We start from the raw sequence: 19,898 nt of genomic DNA, 5'->3' as shown, positions 1-19,898 counted from the left end.
AAAACCCTTCAGAAAAAGCAGGGCTGGCTATGGCATAATTTACATTAATAGAAGTGAAGAAAGTGAGAAAGAAGAAAGTGCTACACCTCAAGTTGAAGCCATTTAATAATTCACCTAACATTTACTTTATCCTTACTGGGTCAGGAGGCATGGATGTGCGAGGTGACTAACGGTGACTGAAGCACAGTAGAGCTCCCCAGCAGTGGTGGAGATAGACGTATTACAGAAATACAAACCAAGGATTGAGGAGAGGAATTTTCCTGATCAAGGTGTGCAGTGGCACACTCCATGTTTTTGTAACATCATGACATTCCTGGGGTCCTTGGAGGCATAAGTATCCTTTGTGGGTTTTAAAGCTGGGACCCATGATCCCCCCAGGGAAGTTGTATGTACAGGTTATGTGTTTGTGTGCATGCATTTTTTTAGGGGAAGAACTCACAGCTTTGATCAGATTCTCAATGGTAAGAACTCCTGTTCTAGAGGAACTCTGATGTAATTTGTGAAAATTCCCAGTAGCAAGTAGCCCATGTTTTAAGTGTAACCTTGTACCTAGATACCTCAACATTACTGGTCTAGGAGAAAGGCGGTTCTCCTAAAGACTCTGCCTCAGTGTCTCTAAGACAGCCCTTTACTCTGTTCTTCCATGTAGGCATTACCAGTGATTTGCTGGTTGACCTTGAGCTAATTATTTCACTGCTCAGAGCCTGTATCTCCAGTACATGGGGGTGACAGCTTCTAGTTTGCAGATTCCTGGGAGGAGTTGGATGGTTTTACTGTCTTACACACACCAGATGTTACAGGCCCTCAGTGCATGTGAGGCTTCCTTCCTTTCCCTGGTGTCAAACTTTCTATTGGATCATGGCAGTAGATACTCTTGGAGAAGTGTCTTGTCTTCTTTTCACATTCCTATGCTTTCCTTCCTTAACTGAGTTTGCATTTCTTCCCAAGAATTATTCTTATTCCATGTCTTTGGCCTTTATTGGAGCAGGCTTATCTCTGGCTCTTTCCATCTGTTATGACATCTTGGGAAGACTTACTTGTCCTTTCCTCTCTGTGTTGATTACATAGAGTGGCTATTTCATTGGTTGTTCTCCACTTAAGCCTTACATAATTGGCAACTGATACTTTGGCCTATTATTCTCTCATGTTACAGGTGGCAAGAGAACAAAATTGCACTATTGTGGTCCTTATGAGAAAAGATACTTTGTTTTGTTGCCCTCAGAAAGTAGGAAGCAGGGATTGCCAACATTTTTTTAAAGAAAAGCAGCTGTATATAAACTTGGAAACATGCACCACCTTATGCCAGCCATTTCCAAGATTTCTTGCATTGATCTCCCAACTCCTAGGCAGAAGCAGTGTGGCTGGCATGCAGGTAAGGTCAAGGGCATGAGCTTGGGAGTCAGAAAGGCCCCATTGTAGACTCCATCCTTGCCATGTGGCAGCTGTGTGGGCTTGGACACACCACATAGCTTTTCTGTGCCTGGGCATCTGTAAGATGGGGAGTAGTGTTATATGTACCGTATTAGTTCGCTAGGGCTGTTATAGAAAACCAACACGAAGTAGGGGGCTGAAACACAGTGAAGCAACTGTGTTTTCTCACAGTCCTGGAGGCTGAAGTCTGAAATCAGCAGGGGTGGTTCCTTTCGAGGGCCCTGAGGGAGAATTTGTTTCATGACTCCCTCCTGGCTTGTGGGGGTCTGCTGGCAATCTCTGGCATTTCCTAGCTTGAACACCCATCACCCCAGTCTCTGCCTTCATGTTCATATGACATTCTTTCTGTGTGCATGGCTGTGTCCAAACTTCCCCATTGTATAAGGACACCAGTCTTACTGCACGAGTGCCTGCTCTAATGACTTTATTTCAACTTGATTCCCTCTGTAAAGACTCAAGGTTACATTGGGAATTACTGGGGTTTAGAGATTGAACAGATCTCTTGTGGGGTGGCACCGCTCAGTCCATAACACACACCTACCACAGAGGGTTGTTGAATGGTTAGATGAGATAAGCCACAAGAAGAGTTTAACTCAGTGCCTCGCACATAGCAATCCCTTAGTACATTGCTTATTATTCGTGTGGGAATTTCTCATGCCCTAATTTCTCACCTACAAGTCTTGGAGGTTTTCAGTTTGTTTTGCTTCTCCTTTTCTCTTATTTTTCATACACTAGAAGGCAAGTAAATGTAAAGAGAAAAGGCAAAGTATAGACCAGTCAAAACATGGAAGGTTACACCATTTGACCATCAGAACTTTTTATACTTTAATATTTCCTCAGCCTGAGCTTATATTAGTAAAAAAAAAAAAAAAGAAAAAAAAAAAAGAAAAAACAGATTTGTGTGTGTAAAAATACACTGAAATCTATTTTAGTCCAGCCTGTGTTAATTATTTGAGAAGCTTGTCTTAAATAGCAGAATGATTTTGTTTGATGGCAAACTTTGAAACCTAAATAATTATCAGATGGCCATTAAAAAACAAAATCAAAACTAACCCACTGTCTGAGAAAACATGTTATTGGAATCAAATAAGCTGGCGGCATAATCTGCAAATTCTGTGTGTACTGCTATGGTATCTGAAACATAATTATCAAGCTTAAGTTAATTAGACTAATGCTCAGAAAATCTGGCCTGGCAGCTTGTGGTAAGTAATTATATATACTGATTAAAAATGTAATACGCGGTGAGCAGAGGCAATGGAAACTCCATTTGAAACAGTGTGTGCACATGTACAATTAAGAAGCCATGTAGAAGAATGCCCACAATGCAAAAGAACTTGGTAGGAACCAACAGGCATCATGCCAAGTCTTCTTCAGGGTGAGGAACAGATGTTCCCCCTCATCCAATGGGAGATGGGCCAGCTCAGAAAGGGGATGTGGCCATGGGTACTCACTGACCACCCAGAGCTCAGAACTACCACCTCTGCTCTACCCTGTTCTTTCCATTTCTCTCAAGCTTCTCCTTCAAAGGATGATTAGCTGTGAGACAACTGAGGTCAGCTTCCTTGGTGATTTTCCAGGCTCTGAAACAAGGAAATTGTCATTCATTCTGAGTCACAAATAAAGGTAGGATGCTTCCCTCTGTGCAGGCATAAACATACCTTTCATTTGCCCTTCTCCTTGCTCTTTGGCTTTCTTTCATTATTTTTGAAAAAGGGGAAAAGACACAACTGGAGATCCATGAGCAAAGACTAAGGACCCCCAACATTTGGCCATCTTCTTGGGTTCATCATAAGTTTATTTTATCATAAAATTTTTGATTAAGTAACTAGAGTTGAATTTCAGATTGATGAGGATTACAGAGAAATCCTGTTTTGTTGTGTATCACTCTTACAGTGTGTCTGTGTGCCTGCATTAGTAGTGCCATATGGTTGAAAGAACACAATCAAACCCTTCTCTGAGGACTGAGGATGGATACAACTGTGCATCCTTTTGAGTATCTGTTATGGTTGGTTGATTTGGGTAAGAAGTATTTAGTGAACACCTACTATGTAACTAATTCTAGTCTTTTAAGGTCTTCACTAAAGTTATTAGATTGAACTATGTGATGTTGTTTTGAAGGCTAAGGGAAGATTGAGTGTTACTAATAGGCATGGTTTTGCCCTCATAGAACCTATAATTTAGTGGGGAATATATTTTCAACACAATACATGCCCTGAAATGGACCACATGAAAGGGTCACCTGGCCCAGTCTTGGGAAAGGAAGGGAATAAATGTATTCCTTGCAGAGAATAGTATGTGTGGAAGACTGGTGGTAAAACAAGACAGGCTGTTGAAAGAACCACTCCTACTTAAATAAGGTAGGCACAGATGGTGCAAAGGATTGAGAGATCGGGTGAAATGGTAAATAGGAGCCTATCGTGCCAAGAAAGTCATGCCAAAGGCCAATAACTCAGGACCAGAGCATTTGATAGCAAAGGAAGGGAGACCGCCCTGGCCCACTACCTAGAATTTAATTTATACTTTTTAAATAAGAGAGGCCCCAATATATGGTTCTCTTGCTGGGATGTTCCAATTCAGAATCTAGGTGCAGGGCATGCCTATTATATTTCATTGAGGCTCCTTTTTAGTAGGGAAACATGCCAAGGCTTTCGATCTAAGACTTCAGAAAAGTCTCACACAACTCAATCTCCCCATCTTTGTTTCATTTTCTGTAAAATGGGAACAACAGTATTATGCCTCTACCCCAAAATTGATCCAATGAGATTCTGTGTGCAGAAATGCTTTAATTTAGACATCAGAACTTAGTTTCCATTGTTTAGCAGATGTTGGATGTTGTTCTATGAGAGAGGGCATGCAGGTTAAGGGAGCAAGCCCTAGAGTCCGAGCCACCCGTGAGCCGTAGGGTCACATCTCTGATCTTAACTTCCTCACCTGAAAATGAAGAAGGCAGCACCAGGGCTATTCAATGAGGCTTAAATGAGATCATCTCTGTACCAACACTTGGTACCTGGCACTTAGTGCATGCTCAGTAAAAATCCATTAATAATAACAATATAATTATGCCTCATTATTTTTGGCCTCCCTTCCTTTGATGCTTTCACTTCCCTAGAGCAGAAGGTCCTTGGCATTGGATCAAAAGCCTCTTTCCTTCGGCCAGGGGTCCATTTTCCACAGAGCACTATTTGTTCCTTGTGATTTAGCTGCCATTTGGCTGTAGGATTAAGTCCTGAATCTGACTCCCTTTTTAAGTAGGTGATCTCTCTTTCTACCCAGGGCCCAAATAACCACTTGCAAAGTGAAAAAACAGTCAATCATTGTGTGGGGGGTGGGGGTGGGGGTGGGGGGTGTTGACTGGTTGATTTGCTTCTGGAATGCCAAAAATTTGGTTTGCCTGATTTAATTTTTTTTTAATTTTGGCATCTGGAAGACATAGTCTGAGTAACCATTTAGGAACACTCACAGATCTTGGACTGATAACTTGGTTACTAGGCTTCAATCTAAAGTCAAAGAACTGAGTCAGTTATTGCCAAAATCAAAAATTAAAGAGGGAGAGGAGAAAAATTACTTAGAAGTTAATGGCTTTTTTCAATGTCTCATCTATGTTTCCTACCTTAATAGCAATCAGCATATTGTTTGTGGGAAACAGAAACAGAGGAGGTAGGGCTGCAAAGTCCTTAGAATACAGTCTCGGTCTGAGAATCAGCATAAAGAAAAGGACTAAAAGAGATTATGAAATGTAGAAAGCATGTGAAATTTATATTACCGCTGCAGACATGTTTATTAAAATCCAGGCGAGTATTACTTTTGCTTCGGAAATAGGACATAAGAGGAAATTTATGGAGAGGAGAATGTTTGGATGACTATCTCACAGACATAAAGCTCTTAAGGCAGAGCAGTTTTAATTAAGAACAGCATCCTGTGTGAAGTGTTATACCCAAAATAGATCCTAGGGGGGATTCAGTGAAGGGATACATCAATTTCAGACATCTGGAATCCAATTAATAACTTCAGTGCTCTTACATAGCAAATGCTACTATGTTGTAATTTTCACGGAGGTTCTCCGAATGGAAGCTGGATTTCCACAGGGAGGGAAATTGCAGTCATCCTATGTTGTAAAATCTATGTTGCCTAAGGATGGCCATGTTTGTTTTCATTCATGGCCTGTTTTGCTGTAGTTATGCTTAGTGACTAATTGAGTATCCACAAGCCCATCATTCAAGACAAGAAACTACCATTTTGACACTATCCTACACCTACACCATGATGATGGGCCCACAGCCCACCCTTTCACTTACACCATCATCTGGAATCTCATGGTCCCATTGCTTTCACTTCTTTTTAAATAGTTTTAGGCATCCCTATGCATTTTGTAAAAGGATAGATTTTTGAGTTGCTTTTTAACTTTATAAAAAAGCATCATGTAGCATATTACCTTTTATTTTTCCTTCATCATATGTTAAGATTTGGCCATACAGGCTAATTGTCTCTGTCAAACAGTCATTTTGATCACTGTAATATTTCATTATATGACTATATCTGTTTATTCATCTACTTTCTGAAGAATATTGATCACTTCCAGGTTCTTGCTGTTTTAATTAGAGCCACTTTGAACATTCTCATGTACAGGAGAAAACTTTCTCCCAGGTATATACCTGGATATAATATTGCTGAGTCACAGGGTATTGTGAATGTCCACTTTAGGCAATCATGCCAAACTATTTTCCAAAGAAGATGCTCCAATATATCCTCTCACCTGAGGTCCGTAGTCTCTCTGGACCACAGAATTGACAGATTCAGGTGTAGCTCAAATTCATCAGCATTTGAAGGTGATATTTGTATGTGAACTTGTGCTGTGTATCCGAAGAAGCTAAGATGTATATGTAGAGGTTGGGGAAGAGAGAGTCAGACTCAGGGTGAAGACAAATGGTCTCTTGGCACAGCTGGTCAGCTAGGGTCCCACTGTCTCAGGGAGGGGTAAGATTTCAAGCTAGGGTACCAGTGCCCTTTGGATTGTTTGGACTGGAGAATTTTAAATATTGGTTTCAGACCCTGATTCTAGAACAAGAATTTTTCAAATACTTGTTTCTTTGACTTTAAATAGATACCAGAAATTTTAAGAAGCACTTTCAAGCATTTTGATCTTTTATCCTTTTTTTAAAGGTTGCTTTTTAGCAACCAAACTCCTTTAAACCCCTAAGCAGCACTGAGATGAGATTAATTAAAATATTAGGACTCTTAAAAAATTTTTATGGGTTGTTTATTCTTGAAGTTATAACTCCCAACAATGACATTTTAAAATCAAGCTATACACACACACACACACACTCAAATATGTGTGTGTGTGTGTGTGTGTGTGTATGAATCAAGCCTGGATTTTCATATATATAGTTATATTTACTGATATGCCATTTATGTAAGTCCCAGGCTTGGCCCTTTCTACAGTGCCTCTTGAACATCTTAGTAGTAAATAAATGAGAGGTTAGATTCAGGAAGCTGAAAAAGGTGAAAGGATCTCTTTTCTAGTCTGATGCTTCAAAATAGTCACAAGCCTGGCATTGCATTTTAGGTGTTCACTGTAGTGAAGCTGTATGTGTATGTTTGCAGTTGCCTTACATCTGTTTTCTGTGCTGATTTCTGGATTATGGTCACTTATAGGGTATATAAAATGAGCAGTTGAGCCTATAACAAGGAAATTTCAGTTTCTTTCAAGTATTCTGGTTTTTGGTTTTGTTTTGTTTTAAAAGGCATTTGAAATCCTCTGTGACAAAGATCTGCTGTCACGCATGGTAAACTTAGCGTTTCAGCTGCATCCAAGGCTTTATATCTTCATTAAAGAAGGTATTTAAATGAAATAGAGAGAGGCATTGGGGAAAGGTTGGCTCCTAATTTATTTGTGCAACTCGAAACAGCCCAGCTTTGAAGGACATTGGAACAGTTCCATCAGAAGTGAATGGGTTTGTGAGTAACAGCATGTTACATTCAATGGGTGTGTAGCAGGGGGTGTGGTTTTGTAACCAAAGGCAGAACAATTATCTTGTAAAAGGAAGAAATTCATGAGCAATCTAGGGAGTGGTGAGTACCCTTAGAATATAGATTTTATGTTAGTCATTTGTCATCTGCCAACATGTGAGTCCTGGTGCAAGGCACCTGGCCAGATGGTGTTGCGTAGCTCTTTTAGCTCCACCAAACATACGGTGAATATTCGGAAAGATGCTTGTGAGGTCACCCTGTGTCCTCACTGCTCCTCGGTGGTAACCACTTATGCAAAAAGTTTGCCACTCGTTTGCTTTTCTGTGGAAAATGTCCTATCAGGATGGCCTGGTATTAAGGAGAGGCAGAGGCCCAGGAAGCAAAACTCAAGCCCCAAAGTGGCATTACCTTATCTCACAAGCAAGGCTGGGCCCAGCTGTTCCAGCTGGCCTCTCCTCCCTCAGCCCTTGGAGTCTAAACTTACCACATCTTCACTTGATTCATATTCTTCTGAGACCAGCAAAAAGTAGATGCTCCACAAAGATGATGTGACTGAATCATCCCATTCCTCTCTCTTCTAGTACTTGTGCCTCTGCTACTAGAAGGAAGGGGATTTGCCTGCCTCTTTGGGTACTTCCTCATTCTGCTCCCATCACTGACCTTCGGCCAGTTCACAGACCATGTGGATACCTCTGCCCTTCCTCTGGGTATGAGTACTTGCTGAACCCTCTCAGCCTCCTTGTCACCTCCTCAGAGCAGCCTTCCCTGGCTGCGTTGTCTGATGTACTTCTCTTATTCTCTGGAATGGTAGTAATTGATTTGATTTGAATAGTTGCCAATTGCCTGCCTTTTCTCCTCAAATGTAAGCCTCCTGAGGGCAATAAACCTTGTCCAGCTTGCTCACCATTGCACAGTGTAATACCATGTGGCAGACATATTACTACTATTAGTTGAATAATTGAATTTTGAGTTCTGTAAAGAAATAAGCTTCCAATGCTTGGGGCACCTGGATTGTGCAACCCCCAGCCAACAGCTCACTTAGTTCAGCATCTCCAAATGGGTTTTATTTTGAGGGCTTAGTTGTTGCTGCCTGGATTGTGGTGAGCAGGATTCTGAGGCCATATCTACAATAGGGTGTGCCTGGTGGTGTGCTTCTTACAATACAGATGCCCCACTCTTCTCGAGGAGAGCTCTCTTGCCTGGGCTGTGTTTCTAAAGGTTCTGTAATGGGCCTTTGGAAGAAGAATCTACACTGTAGCAGGAGCAAATATGGCAACATTCAGGAGATTCAAAAGAAATGAGAAACTGGCCCCTTGCCTTTTCTCTTTCCTCATTCTGAGTACCACAAGTTGACATCACTCTAGGAATAAAGGAGAACACTCTTGCTCAAACACCGGTATCCAAGACATGGGGTGGGAGGAGGGGAGTAGGGAAGGCCTGTGGAATATGGCTGGTGAGGAAATTGGTTTTTGAGTTAACATTTCCTTTTCTGAAGTTTGCTCCATCATGAAACTCCCTTTCAGAAGCAGTTTCATTTCATTTCTCAGTGAGTGCATTTCTAAAACAGGAGGCCTGAGGAAATCAGACTGGTAGAAATCTCTAGTCCCTGTTGCTTCACCAATTTCCTACACATTAAAAAGCCAGTAAAACTCAGCTACGATGGAGCCTGGGGTGAGGTGACAGAGATCAGTGATTATTTACTGAAAACTTGCCTGAGATGCAGTTGTCCCCTCAGAGGAGGCTGCCCAGCCTGATCTCAGCTGGGAGGTAGATCTCTGTTTGCAACTTGTTTTCTTCTCTGTGCTGCTCTATCATCCCTGCTTTCAAAAATGTTAACCAAAGAAAAGTTGTCAAGAATTTACAGAGTGGATCCAATGAGTGTACTAGGAGCCTATAGACCATATTGATCCAGACAACTACTGTTCCTCAGTAGTCATGTGATGTTGGTTGAGTGATTTAAGTGCCTTGGAGACTCAGATGTTTCATCTGGAAAATGGGAATGTTGAACTTGTGCAGCCACTAAGTTGGGAGGGAAAGCACATTTAACATATGCTTCTTGACTACATACTGGGTGTCAGACCCAGCAACCATTAAGGATACACCAATGGATGTTACTGTAATTTGGTGATTTCTACCATACACATGAGAACTGGACAGAAGACTTTCTATCAAATTAACTATTATTGAGGGATTATAATGGGAATACCAAGGACTGCTGGGTTAGCACAGTTGATTGCTCTACCCAGCCCAGGTAATCACTATTGCCATCATGGGATTTTCATCTGAAATGATTGGCCCGATTGTTAGATGGGATCACTCTCATCCCTTATAAACATGAGGCTCATGTGGTAAACTATGAAGAAAATTTTAGCTGTAAAATTTAATCCTAAAATTAATTCAGGTTTGTATTTTACTCTATGCTGATGATTCTCGAATGTAGTGACTCCCATATCAACACCCCTGCAGCCCTTCACGGTCCAGTCCCTGAGCCCTGTTCCTCACCTGCCCTGATGCCATGTTGTAAGAAAGTTCTAAATGGTGGCAGGCCAGGAGGCAGCATGGCAGATCCAGGAAGCCCTGTCTAGGTTTACCTTTCTCAAAGATTGTGCCTCTGACAGGAAGTGACTACTTTGTTATTTTCATTGAAATCAACTGCATAAGACCAGGAGCAGAAACCTCCCTTTGCTGAATTGCTCCTAACAAGCTTCTAATGGAAAACTACAAATTATAATGTCTAGCCAATTAAAGCAATTTTATGATGGCAGCCATGTACTCCACCAAACCTGAATTACCCACCCTGGTTTGTACAGGTTTTACAGGGTTCATGGGATACTCTGAGGACCATTCACAGTACAGTCAATTGAGTAATAGCTGGTCCAAATTGTGATGCTGGCAAAGTCTCATTTGCTGCTTTGGCAATCGGCTTGACAATGTGATACTTTAATGTATAATTGGATAAGCAATTGGGTTCTGTTATAGTACAGTGGTTTGGCATAATTATTTTCCAGTGCTGTGATTTTCTAGTTAATAAATACTTTTGGGGGTTACAAATTCTTAAACATCAACACTCTATACTCCTTGAAAGTAGGATACCATTAATTAATATAAGAGCTTATTTCAGCATTTTGGCCTCATTGGCAGTACTAAAAATTTTTTTTGCTTTAACTCAAGCAAGTTAGGCTTAAGTCAAAGCTTAGACAACTAATCAAATGATAAATGCTTTGTGCATTACCTGGATTTCTCTCCATAAAGGGCAATGATTTGGACTTTGGAAACTTCACAGTGAACAGAGGGAACCAGAGGCCACTTGGTTGCACTTAGAAGTCTCACAATCTAGCCATTAGTTCAGGGCTCCAGCTCACACAGAGATTCAGAAGGGAGGCAGTCGCAGTGCCTGAGTGGCTCAAAGGGTTACATGTCAACTCTTGATTTCATCTCAGGTCTGATTTTAGGGTGGTGGGATCAAGCCCCTTGTCGTGCTCTATGCTAAGCGTGGTGGAGACTGCTTAAGATCCTCTCTCCCTCTCTCTCTACCCCCACCACTCTGTGTGCATTAGCTCTCTCTCAAAAAAAAAAAAAAGGGTGGGGGGAGGCAGTTAACATATTTTTGCACAAAGAAATATTTGCAGAACCTCAGGGTTCTATGAAAGAAGTAGCTACCAATGGTTGGCAGTACAGACTTATTGTTTTGCATCAAATGAAAGCAAGAGGCGATTCATTAGGACACCAAGAAAGGCCAAAGTGGGTGACTAACTGCTCAATAACCAGCACCGAGAGAAACGGTATTTAGTGTTTGGGGAGGAAACTTGTGCTCAAAGGATGCTGGCTGTGTGTATGTGACGGAGTGAGACAACATCCAGAATTATGAAATATCACTCAAGTCAATCTAAATGGTCCAGGAAATCTTAGGGAGTTTGGGAAGCAGGTAACTGAAGAGAGTCACATACTGGGCAGTACAGGAGTGATTTTCATACTGGTTCAGAGCAGCCTTGAGCAGGGGAGCCAGCATCCAAGCGTGCTTTACATAAAGTGCCTGGCAGGAAGTTGTCAAAGAAAGATCTGCCTGAAGGGAGGCATGGAGACCCTCTCACTAACTGCATACACTGTAGCTAAGTCACCAGCACACTGGATTATGGGGCAGCTGAGCTCGCCTCCAGCCTGACAGGCCCCCTTCTGGTCCAGTCTATGCCTGCCCAGCTCCCATGATTTCTGGTCCAGCTGCTGCAGTAGCAGTCTCTAATTCATTCTCCAGCCAGGCCACTCAATGAAAAATTATTCTAAGCTTTTAATTTCCCTTTAATTTCTTCTTCTGAACCAAAAATAAAATTCCCATTTCTCAGCCATCCCCACAGGCTGCAAATTATCTGCCATGTCCCTTACTTTTCTAGTCAGTGACTCAACCAAGATCCCTTTTCCCTTGATGCTGTGCACTTCCGTTCCCTCTGCATGAAATACCCTTTTTCCCTGCTCTCGATTCATGGCTTTCTAGACATTGTTAGCATCTCAGCTTCTCCATCATTTCTTCAGTGAGGCCTTTCCCCCCACAACCCCTCCCCCACCATTCTACCATCCCCACACATCACAATGCATTGGTTGCTCTTCAGAGCTCTTATCATTTTAAACTATTTTGACTTTCAGTGTCTGTCCAAAAAGAAAAAAAAATTCTGAAGCCTCCTTTGATTCAGCCCAATAGAAACAACTACATCCACATCCTAGAAGGCCCATGCTGTAGCCTCATACTTGCAGTGACTTTCCTCACCTCAGCTATACTTCCCACCTCTGGACCATCTTTCAAGGTTAATGCTGTGCTTAATCCTCTATTTCTGACATTGTTTTACTTCATCTATTTTCTCACTCGACTCTTTACCTTAAATAAATTTAGTTTAAAAGGAAATTTGAGATGACATCATAAATGGGAGATAACCCTCAAAATCAATATGATGTAAACAAAACAATCTTATTACATTCTAGCTAGAGGTCATGTTGGTACCATAGTAAGGACATGCTAGTACTAAGACTTTTGATTAATCAGATTGAAAATGGAGTAACTTTCTCTTAGCAGGATTCAAAGCTGTTTGTGGCTTTGAATCATAGACTGGAGGCCATCTTCTGAGCCAATGAGATACCTTTCCCATATTTTTTTTTAATGTTTATTTATTTTTGAGAGAAAGATAGTGGCGGGGAGGGGCATGGAGAGCGGGAGATAGAGAATCTGAAGCAGTCTCCACACCGTCAGCGCAAAGCCCGATGCAGGTCTCGAACCCATGAACTATGACATCATGACCTGAGCCGAAGTCAGATGCTCAACTGACTGAGCCACCCAGGCACCCCATGTTTTCCCCATCTTTAAACAATGGAATGTTAAGGCTTCTCAAAATGGCAACTAAATTTCAGTTCTCTGACAACTCTGAGAGAAGGTCAGGCTTATGAGGAAAGCTAAGTCAGAACTCCTCAGGAAAGAGGGGTGCCAGCAGTTGAGGAAGCTAGCCATGGCAGGAGTTGCAGTAGAGCTGGCATGCACCTCATGTGTTTGCTAAAGCCATTCCCACTGCCCAGAAATCACATGCTTTAAGCCCAGTGGAAATCCTGATTTTTTAAGTCAACCAAAGGCCCCACCTAGCAAGAATTACTCTGTTCCTCAGATATTCTGAGAACACTGTGATGGAACTTCTAGCCCAGTTCTTATACCAGACTGACTTATATTACATATGTGTAAATCTGTCTGCCCTTTGAGGTGGTGAGACCCCAGGAGGCACAGATTGTGGCTTATTCATTTTGACAGTTCCCATAATGCCTAGAACAGTGCCTGGAATATATCATGTGCTCAACAAAGGCTTGTTGGCTATATTGAAAATAGAGTCAGAGAATTAGTTCTAAAAGAAAATTATGGATTTACTTCCATGTTCATTGATATTATTTCCTTTTCAAGACTATACAAACACCTGTCTGAATAGAACCATCAACCCGTAAGAAATAGTTTAAGCTTCCTGCTCTTTATGTTGTTTTAGAAAATAACAATGAAATATATTAACGTACTCTATAACAACACTCAAGTTTATATTCAGCACTTGCTTCTTTAAGAAGTGGTATTAAATTGTTTCCCCCCACCTTCCCCAGCCTTTGAAGACAACTTGGCATTTTATTACAGGTTAGTTCCAAATCCTGAAAAACATTTAAATTATTGTGAATCATTCTTCCTACTGTATTCCATTACAGAGCTATAAAAAAGTCAATAGCCAAGGCAGTTTGAGCATTACATCAGGGAATTGATCTTTACCTCGCATACCTTGTGATAGCACGCTCAATGCCCAGGAAGGAGCAGAATGTCAAAATTGACACATATCACTACTTCAGTCAGAAATCCTGTTAACACTACCTTCTCCAAAATCATTTCAGGCAGATAAAGTGAAATGACTGCAGATACATTTTTTTTTTATCTCTTTTCAAACTTATATGGAAATAGAATGCTCTTCCAAGAGCCATCACAGACTTTACTCTGTTGAGTGAATAAAGATTTTTTGGCTCAAATTTTTTTGCAAACTTTCTAACTCTGGTGAGCACTTTCCCCTAAAGAACCAAGTGCCTGTGAAAACAGTGTCAACTGTTCAACAGTTTCACTGTTGCCTAGAGAGGAGGTAAGGAATGTGCTGTGGTGTTGAGCACTGTCATGGCCATTTAACTTGTGTGATATGATTACCAGGAGGAAAGACGGAGCACTGTAGTGCATTGAACCCCAGACGCCGTCAACAGGAAGAAGCACCGTTCCTTCATGTACGACTAACAAAGAAAAACACTGCCAATTAAATTATGACACACCGTCGATTGTGGAGCACACTTTGATTTCAGAGATGTGAAAATGTGGAAAAATGTGCGCCTGAGAACCACTGAGCTGTGAGGTTTAAAGAGTACTCCTCATTTCATCCAATACTAAGCCTTAGAGTGAACAAAATACTAGTTTTGATTTTGGTCTTCCTTTGGACAGCCTGTGTCTTTTCCTGGATTCATAGCAAGGCAGGTGTGGGAACAACCCAAATGTGAACCAAGAACTTTCAGTGTTTTGGTTTTTCTTTTTCAAAGGGGGTCCCCCAGGCTCAGTTACCAGATAAAATATAAGGAGAAGCCCAGTTAAGTTTGAATTTTAGATAAATAAGTAATACTTTTTAGTAAGAATATGTCCCAAATATCACATGAGACATACAGGACACTCAGTTAATTTGATTCAGTATTTTTATTTGCTAACTCTGGCACCCCTGATTTCAGGTAATTTTGACTGCATTTGATCATTACCACATGCTTTTATTCTAAGACCTTGACCTGTGAGGAGCCTCCATTGATACCTTTTTTACTCTTAACAACCTGGAGTTAGGGATTACTATAGGTCATTTTAAAGCTGCAGGAGCTAAATTTTCTCCTCAGACTTCAGTGCCTCACTAGAGTCGTTGGTTTGGGCCATACGAATTCTGACCATAGCTCTTAATCCTTTTAGTGTATTTAAGGTCCAAAAAGACACACGTCATTGGGGAACCATGAAGATAGGAAAGACACGTTTACTCCTGGACAAAACCTCTCTGTCCCCACTGTGATAGGGATGGTGTATCCAGCCTGATAGTAGTAATAAGTGGTACTTAGTGTTTGCTGCTGCTATTATTACTACTAAGTGCCAAGTACATCTACTCAAAACTCTTACTGCTCCCTTTTTACAGTGGGGGGAAACTTAGGCACAAAGAGGTTAAGGAGCTCGCCCTCTCATTGTCAAAGTCTGAGCCTAACCTTATCTTCTTGGAGAGATGTTGCTAGATGTTCCTTAGATAAGCCCTTCTCCCCCGTCACTCTGTATCTTAGCACTCTGTTTCTTTACCATGTTGAAACTCAAAAGCCTTTCAAAGCAGGTCAGGCCCTCCCAGCAGCAGCCCTCCCATTTGGAAATGCCTCCTCCTCCTTATTTGTAATAAATCATTTGGTGCCTATTCTCCCTACCTGGGTACCCTTCATATGGGCAGCAAAAGGGTCTGTTCCATTTGTAAATCCTCCCCCCACCCACCATTTATAATTAACCATTTGGTGCCTATTCTGAGTATCCTATAATGACAATAAATGGGTCTGTTTCAGTGTTCTAGTGCCAGGGCCAGCCCTTAGCATTGTGGGGACAGAATAAATACCACGTGCATTAGTAAACAGTCAGTGCCTTTCCCTGTGGACAGCCTAAATTAATCTGGAAGGTTCATCTGAAGTTCTCCCCTCCCCCAATAAACCTTCCTTCTGGCATGTAGTGCCTTCTGCATAAACCACTGTTTGAGGTCACTAGAGCTTACCTCTGCCAGCCTGCAATGGCTTGCAGCCGCCAGGTTCCTGGGTTGCCTCAGGAAGGAAGAAATGTACCCCAAACTACACCACATTTAATTTCTAAGTCACCTGGGTGCCTCTTTGAAGACTCAGGTCTTGCTCATCAGGATCATTCCTGGACTCCCTATTTCTGTAGAGAAGAAAAGCAGTTGTAGAACAGGGTTTGCAAACAACAGCCTCTCTTCTATTGACAGGGTGACAAGCAATGGTGTTAAAGGGAAATGTATTATTTCTCTATGTGCATGGGCTCTATCTATACACATACACATTTCTCCCAAATGCCTTGCTTCTCAAGGAGTAAGTGCACCTCAGAATTAACTGAGAAGTTTGAAAAAGTCCCCAAACCCAGGCTGTCCCCAAACAAATTAAATCAGAATCCCTGGGTGGACCCAAGCAATAGTGTTTTTTAAAGTTCCCCAGGTGAATCCAGTGGGCAGCCAGCACTACTGTTCTAAAGAAAGCCACATTTTTCCATCTGGGGCTTTTAGGAGGGAAACCTCTCAGTTTTAAAAACCATATACAGCAGAGCTTTGCAAATATGATTAGTTTTTGTTTTATTTATTTCTCTACCTCGCATAAACAACTTCGAAGTGTGGGCACAACGTTGCCATCTGTAAGGCATATGACAATAACAGACGGTCTCCTAATAACTAGGGAGGCATTAACGTTCACAGGCTCTAAATTATTTGGATTCATCTGGTATGATCTGTGGTGATGAAGCCACTTAATGCTGGGTTTCTGTGTCTTTTCAATGGCAGCACCAGAAGTGGGAAGGCCATATTTTCTGGGCTGTATATATTGTTCTTTGTCATCCTATTGAATTGTTACAAGATGGATTTATAACAGACCTAAAGGTAGTATCAAAATGAAAATTAGTTCTTGAGTAGAAAAATAGCAATCCTGTTTGACTCGCCTGTAGCGATGGTGTTCTATCTGCCTCTGCGAGGAGGGAAATGACTTCTTAATGTGGTTTTCTTCCACTAAGGAGAATTAAATCTATGTAGCAAAATGTAAAACCAGAGTGCTGGCAGCCAAATTCTGAACAGAAGATCCATGACCCTCATCAACATATTTGTGGCCCAGTTATATGCTAATGAACCTCATTTAGACTCAAACTTACCCCAAGTGGAAATATAGCTCAGCTGGAGAGCCTGGGTGTCATTCCTTCACTGGTTTGCTTTGTGTGTCAAAGTTTGCTCAGAAATACTGGGGAAATTTCTCCACCTGCTCCAAGGGGCCACGTTGGGGGGAATGGGGTCTCTCTGGGTTAGATTTACAGTGATTTTGGCCCAAGATAGCAAACTCCACTATGTTAGTGGAGAGACTTTTTGCTGAGGCAGCAAGATGCTTTTTCAAGGACTGCCTTTTGGCTGGGGAGGGGACTGCACCTGGTGGGTGGAACTGGCCACTCAGGTGGCAGGCAGCTCCTCTAGGATAGATAAGAAGGCAAAAATTGTTGGGAATAACTCAGCCACTGCCTAGCTGGCTGATCTTTGACAAGCAAATGAACTTCCTCAGAGCTCAATTTCTTCCTTGGTAAAGATGGAGCTAAGCGGTGCCTGCCTTGTGTAGGGATTATGTTCAGATTAAATGAAATGGTGCAGGATGAAATAATACACATCAAAGAAACTACCGGTTCATATCATAAATACTGGCCATCATTGGTACTGTTAAAACATTTACCTCAATCTCTTCAAACGACTTACAAAATACTACACTGCACATCCTGTGAATTTATACCTTCAGCATTTTACAATGGATAAAGCCACACACAGGAATAACAAATTTAGTTAATAAAACTGAACTGCAATAGGAGATTAAGGGGGAAAATTGAGCTCTTCTAATGAAGAGCTCTGAGAACATCCTCTCTCTGGTAGAATGGAAATTTTATTTACTCTATATGCAAATCTGAGACATATACAAGATGTTTTTAAAAATAAATATGTGTATTTGAAGAGGATTTTTAAATGATTTAATTGACTTAGATCGATTGTTAATTTCTTGATGTTTTCTAATTTTTTTTAACTGTTTGCCTGCTAAAGCCTCTTTTAATGGATATGCTCTTATTTCTTACTCAGTACTCATGGCTCTTGTACTGTTATCACAGATTTGCTTGGGCCATTTTGCTTCACTGAACAAAACTGCCCCGAGCTCATATAAGAGAGACTAAGCCAAAGAGAATAGTAGGGAAACCATAGGCCACTTTAGGAGAATGATCATGGGTAGGTGTAAAACAGTTTCTTCATTGAATGGTGAGTAAAATACATGAATGATGCCAGCCAAGCATAAGATCAGAGAGTACTGGGGATTACTGTAAATGGGAGGAAGCTCCCCAGTCTGTGACCTCCCACTTACAGCCTCCAGCAGACAAGACAAGGCATCGAACAGGCCACAGCATAGCCTGATCTGGTTATGTTATCACCAAAGCCGGAAATGTGGACACTTACATGACACCTCCCCATTTTCAAATTTTGGCAACCAATACAATTAAAGGACATACACCTTTCAACCTCTGATTTGCAAATTCTGTTTAGCCATCTGCACAACACTTGTTCAGAGATCCCAAGGACCCATTATTAATAAGTCTATTCCATTGTTTTCTCCAAAGCTCCAGAAACATGACAAAGAGGAAGAGGACTCCCCAACCTTGTGGAGATCTGAGGAGGAAATGGCATCAGAAGCTGCAGCACTAAGGGTCTACTTTCAGTGACTTTGCAGGTAAAGACTGTGCTTTCATCATCACTCACAGCTTCCATGGGGCCTTGGAAGGAGACTCCCTGCCCAGGATGGGGACACATAAAAATAGGTACAGAGGAATTCAAAAGATATAAAAGCCTGAGGGGAAAAAAACCCTGACCCTTGAGGCAGGGATTCCTACCTCTGGGTTTCCTCTTCCTCCCTGCCTCCATGTCACCTTCTACATAACTATCAGCTCACTTCCTTCCAGCCACCTTCCCCTAGCCCACCTGGGTCACCATCCTGCCCTTCTCCAGTTCAATCCTGCCAGGCAGCCCAAGATCTTTTGTAATGCATACCTGATCCTTTAAAAAGTTAATACCCACTGAGAGCTCTAGTCTCAGATTTCTACATAGGCTGGAAGGGGTTTGTGAGCCAGCTGACTCACTATCTTCTGACCAGATCAGTCTTTCTTCCACTTGGGCCTCTTCTCTTCAGCTGCTATTTGGTAAATTGCTTTTGTAAATTCCCTTTAGTTTTGGCTGCTGGGAAGCTCAAGGCCACAGGGAAAGGGCAGACGTGATAGAATTATCTCTTTGCATTAATGATGTTGAACTGTTGAGAGATGACAGATTTAAGATTCTGGTGGAAAGCTGTAGCCAGTTTCCTTTTTTAAAATGCATATCTGCACCAAATATTTATAGAATATCCAGGAGCTTATGGATCTTCTGAAATGTACTAATAAATGGGGTTGTCATGAAATATTGGGGCATCCCTAGACTAAAAAATACCACCTATATTTTATCTGTCAACCCTGCAAAAACAAAACAAAACAAACAAAACTCCTTCCATGGTCCTCAGATAAAGTGTCTCTCTCCTAAATAGTTTTTTTTCCTTTTGGGAATTATCTGCTTCATCTGGTCTTGTGTTTATACTATAAGCTGTTGAAGTAGATCAGACACAAATTAAAAACACAATTAGTGAATACTGGTAGCAACAGAATTATATAAAATTATATCCACTGCTTAGTGGTCATGATTTTTAGGTAGAAAATATGTTCATTGTATTCCATTTTCCCTTTGAAATAGTCTTTTATAGTTAGTTTTTAGTATTTGTGCATTTCTTGGGCATTCTTTCCCCTGCCTCCTTTTTAAAGTATTCCAATTACTTGAAGACCAAGTATCAACTATGTCTCCCCCATTATTGTTCATGCATGTCCTAGTGCTCAGGCACTTGCATTCTAGAACACTTATTGCATTGGAGAATGAAACTGGAGAATGTCATTGGCTTGTCAGCTACATTCCATTCAATTGCCTGAAGGGATATAGTGTAGTGCTAGCAAAAGCTGTCTTTGATCATTTATTTCTAAACTTTTCTACTGTTCACCTTCTCATTTCTTCCTTCTTCCTTCCCTCCTTCCTCTGGATCAAGCCAGTCTACCTAAGAACACAGACCCATAGGCATGGCTGCAGATCTCC

The 19,898-nt window shown here is 41.4% G+C and overlaps 1 protein-coding gene and 1 long non-coding RNA gene across 9 annotated transcripts in view; one reads left to right on the top strand and one right to left on the bottom strand.

The window, feature by feature from the left end:
- The window catches only part of LOC109279075 (uncharacterized), a 92,940-nt gene that overhangs the window by 19,943 nt on the left and 53,099 nt on the right, over positions 1 to 19,898 (bottom strand). The window contains exon 2 of the long non-coding RNA XR_008420199.1: positions 15,714 to 15,874. This is a non-coding gene — a long non-coding RNA (uncharacterized LOC109279075). The remainder of the gene's footprint in view (positions 1 to 15,713; positions 15,875 to 19,898) is intronic.
- FHIT (fragile histidine triad diadenosine triphosphatase) overlaps positions 1 to 19,898 on the top strand; it is a 1,407,040-nt gene that overhangs the window by 1,359,373 nt on the left and 27,769 nt on the right. For all 8 annotated transcript variants that reach the window (XM_053896965.1, XM_019469878.2, XM_019469876.2 and 5 more), the window contains one exon: positions 18,353 to 18,462. In XM_053896965.1, the coding sequence (XP_053752940.1) occupies positions 18,353 to 18,454 (102 nt within the window). In that variant the 3' untranslated portion in view covers positions 18,455 to 18,462. The remainder of the gene's footprint in view (positions 1 to 18,352; positions 18,463 to 19,898) is intronic.

This window comes from Panthera pardus, unplaced genomic scaffold (assembly GCF_024362965.1).
Source record: "Panthera pardus isolate Hobbes unplaced genomic scaffold, ASM2436296v1 HiC_scaffold_8, whole genome shotgun sequence".
Taxonomy (NCBI): domain Eukaryota; kingdom Metazoa; phylum Chordata; class Mammalia; order Carnivora; family Felidae; genus Panthera; species Panthera pardus.
This window is presented reverse-complemented; position numbering and strand designations above follow the sequence as displayed.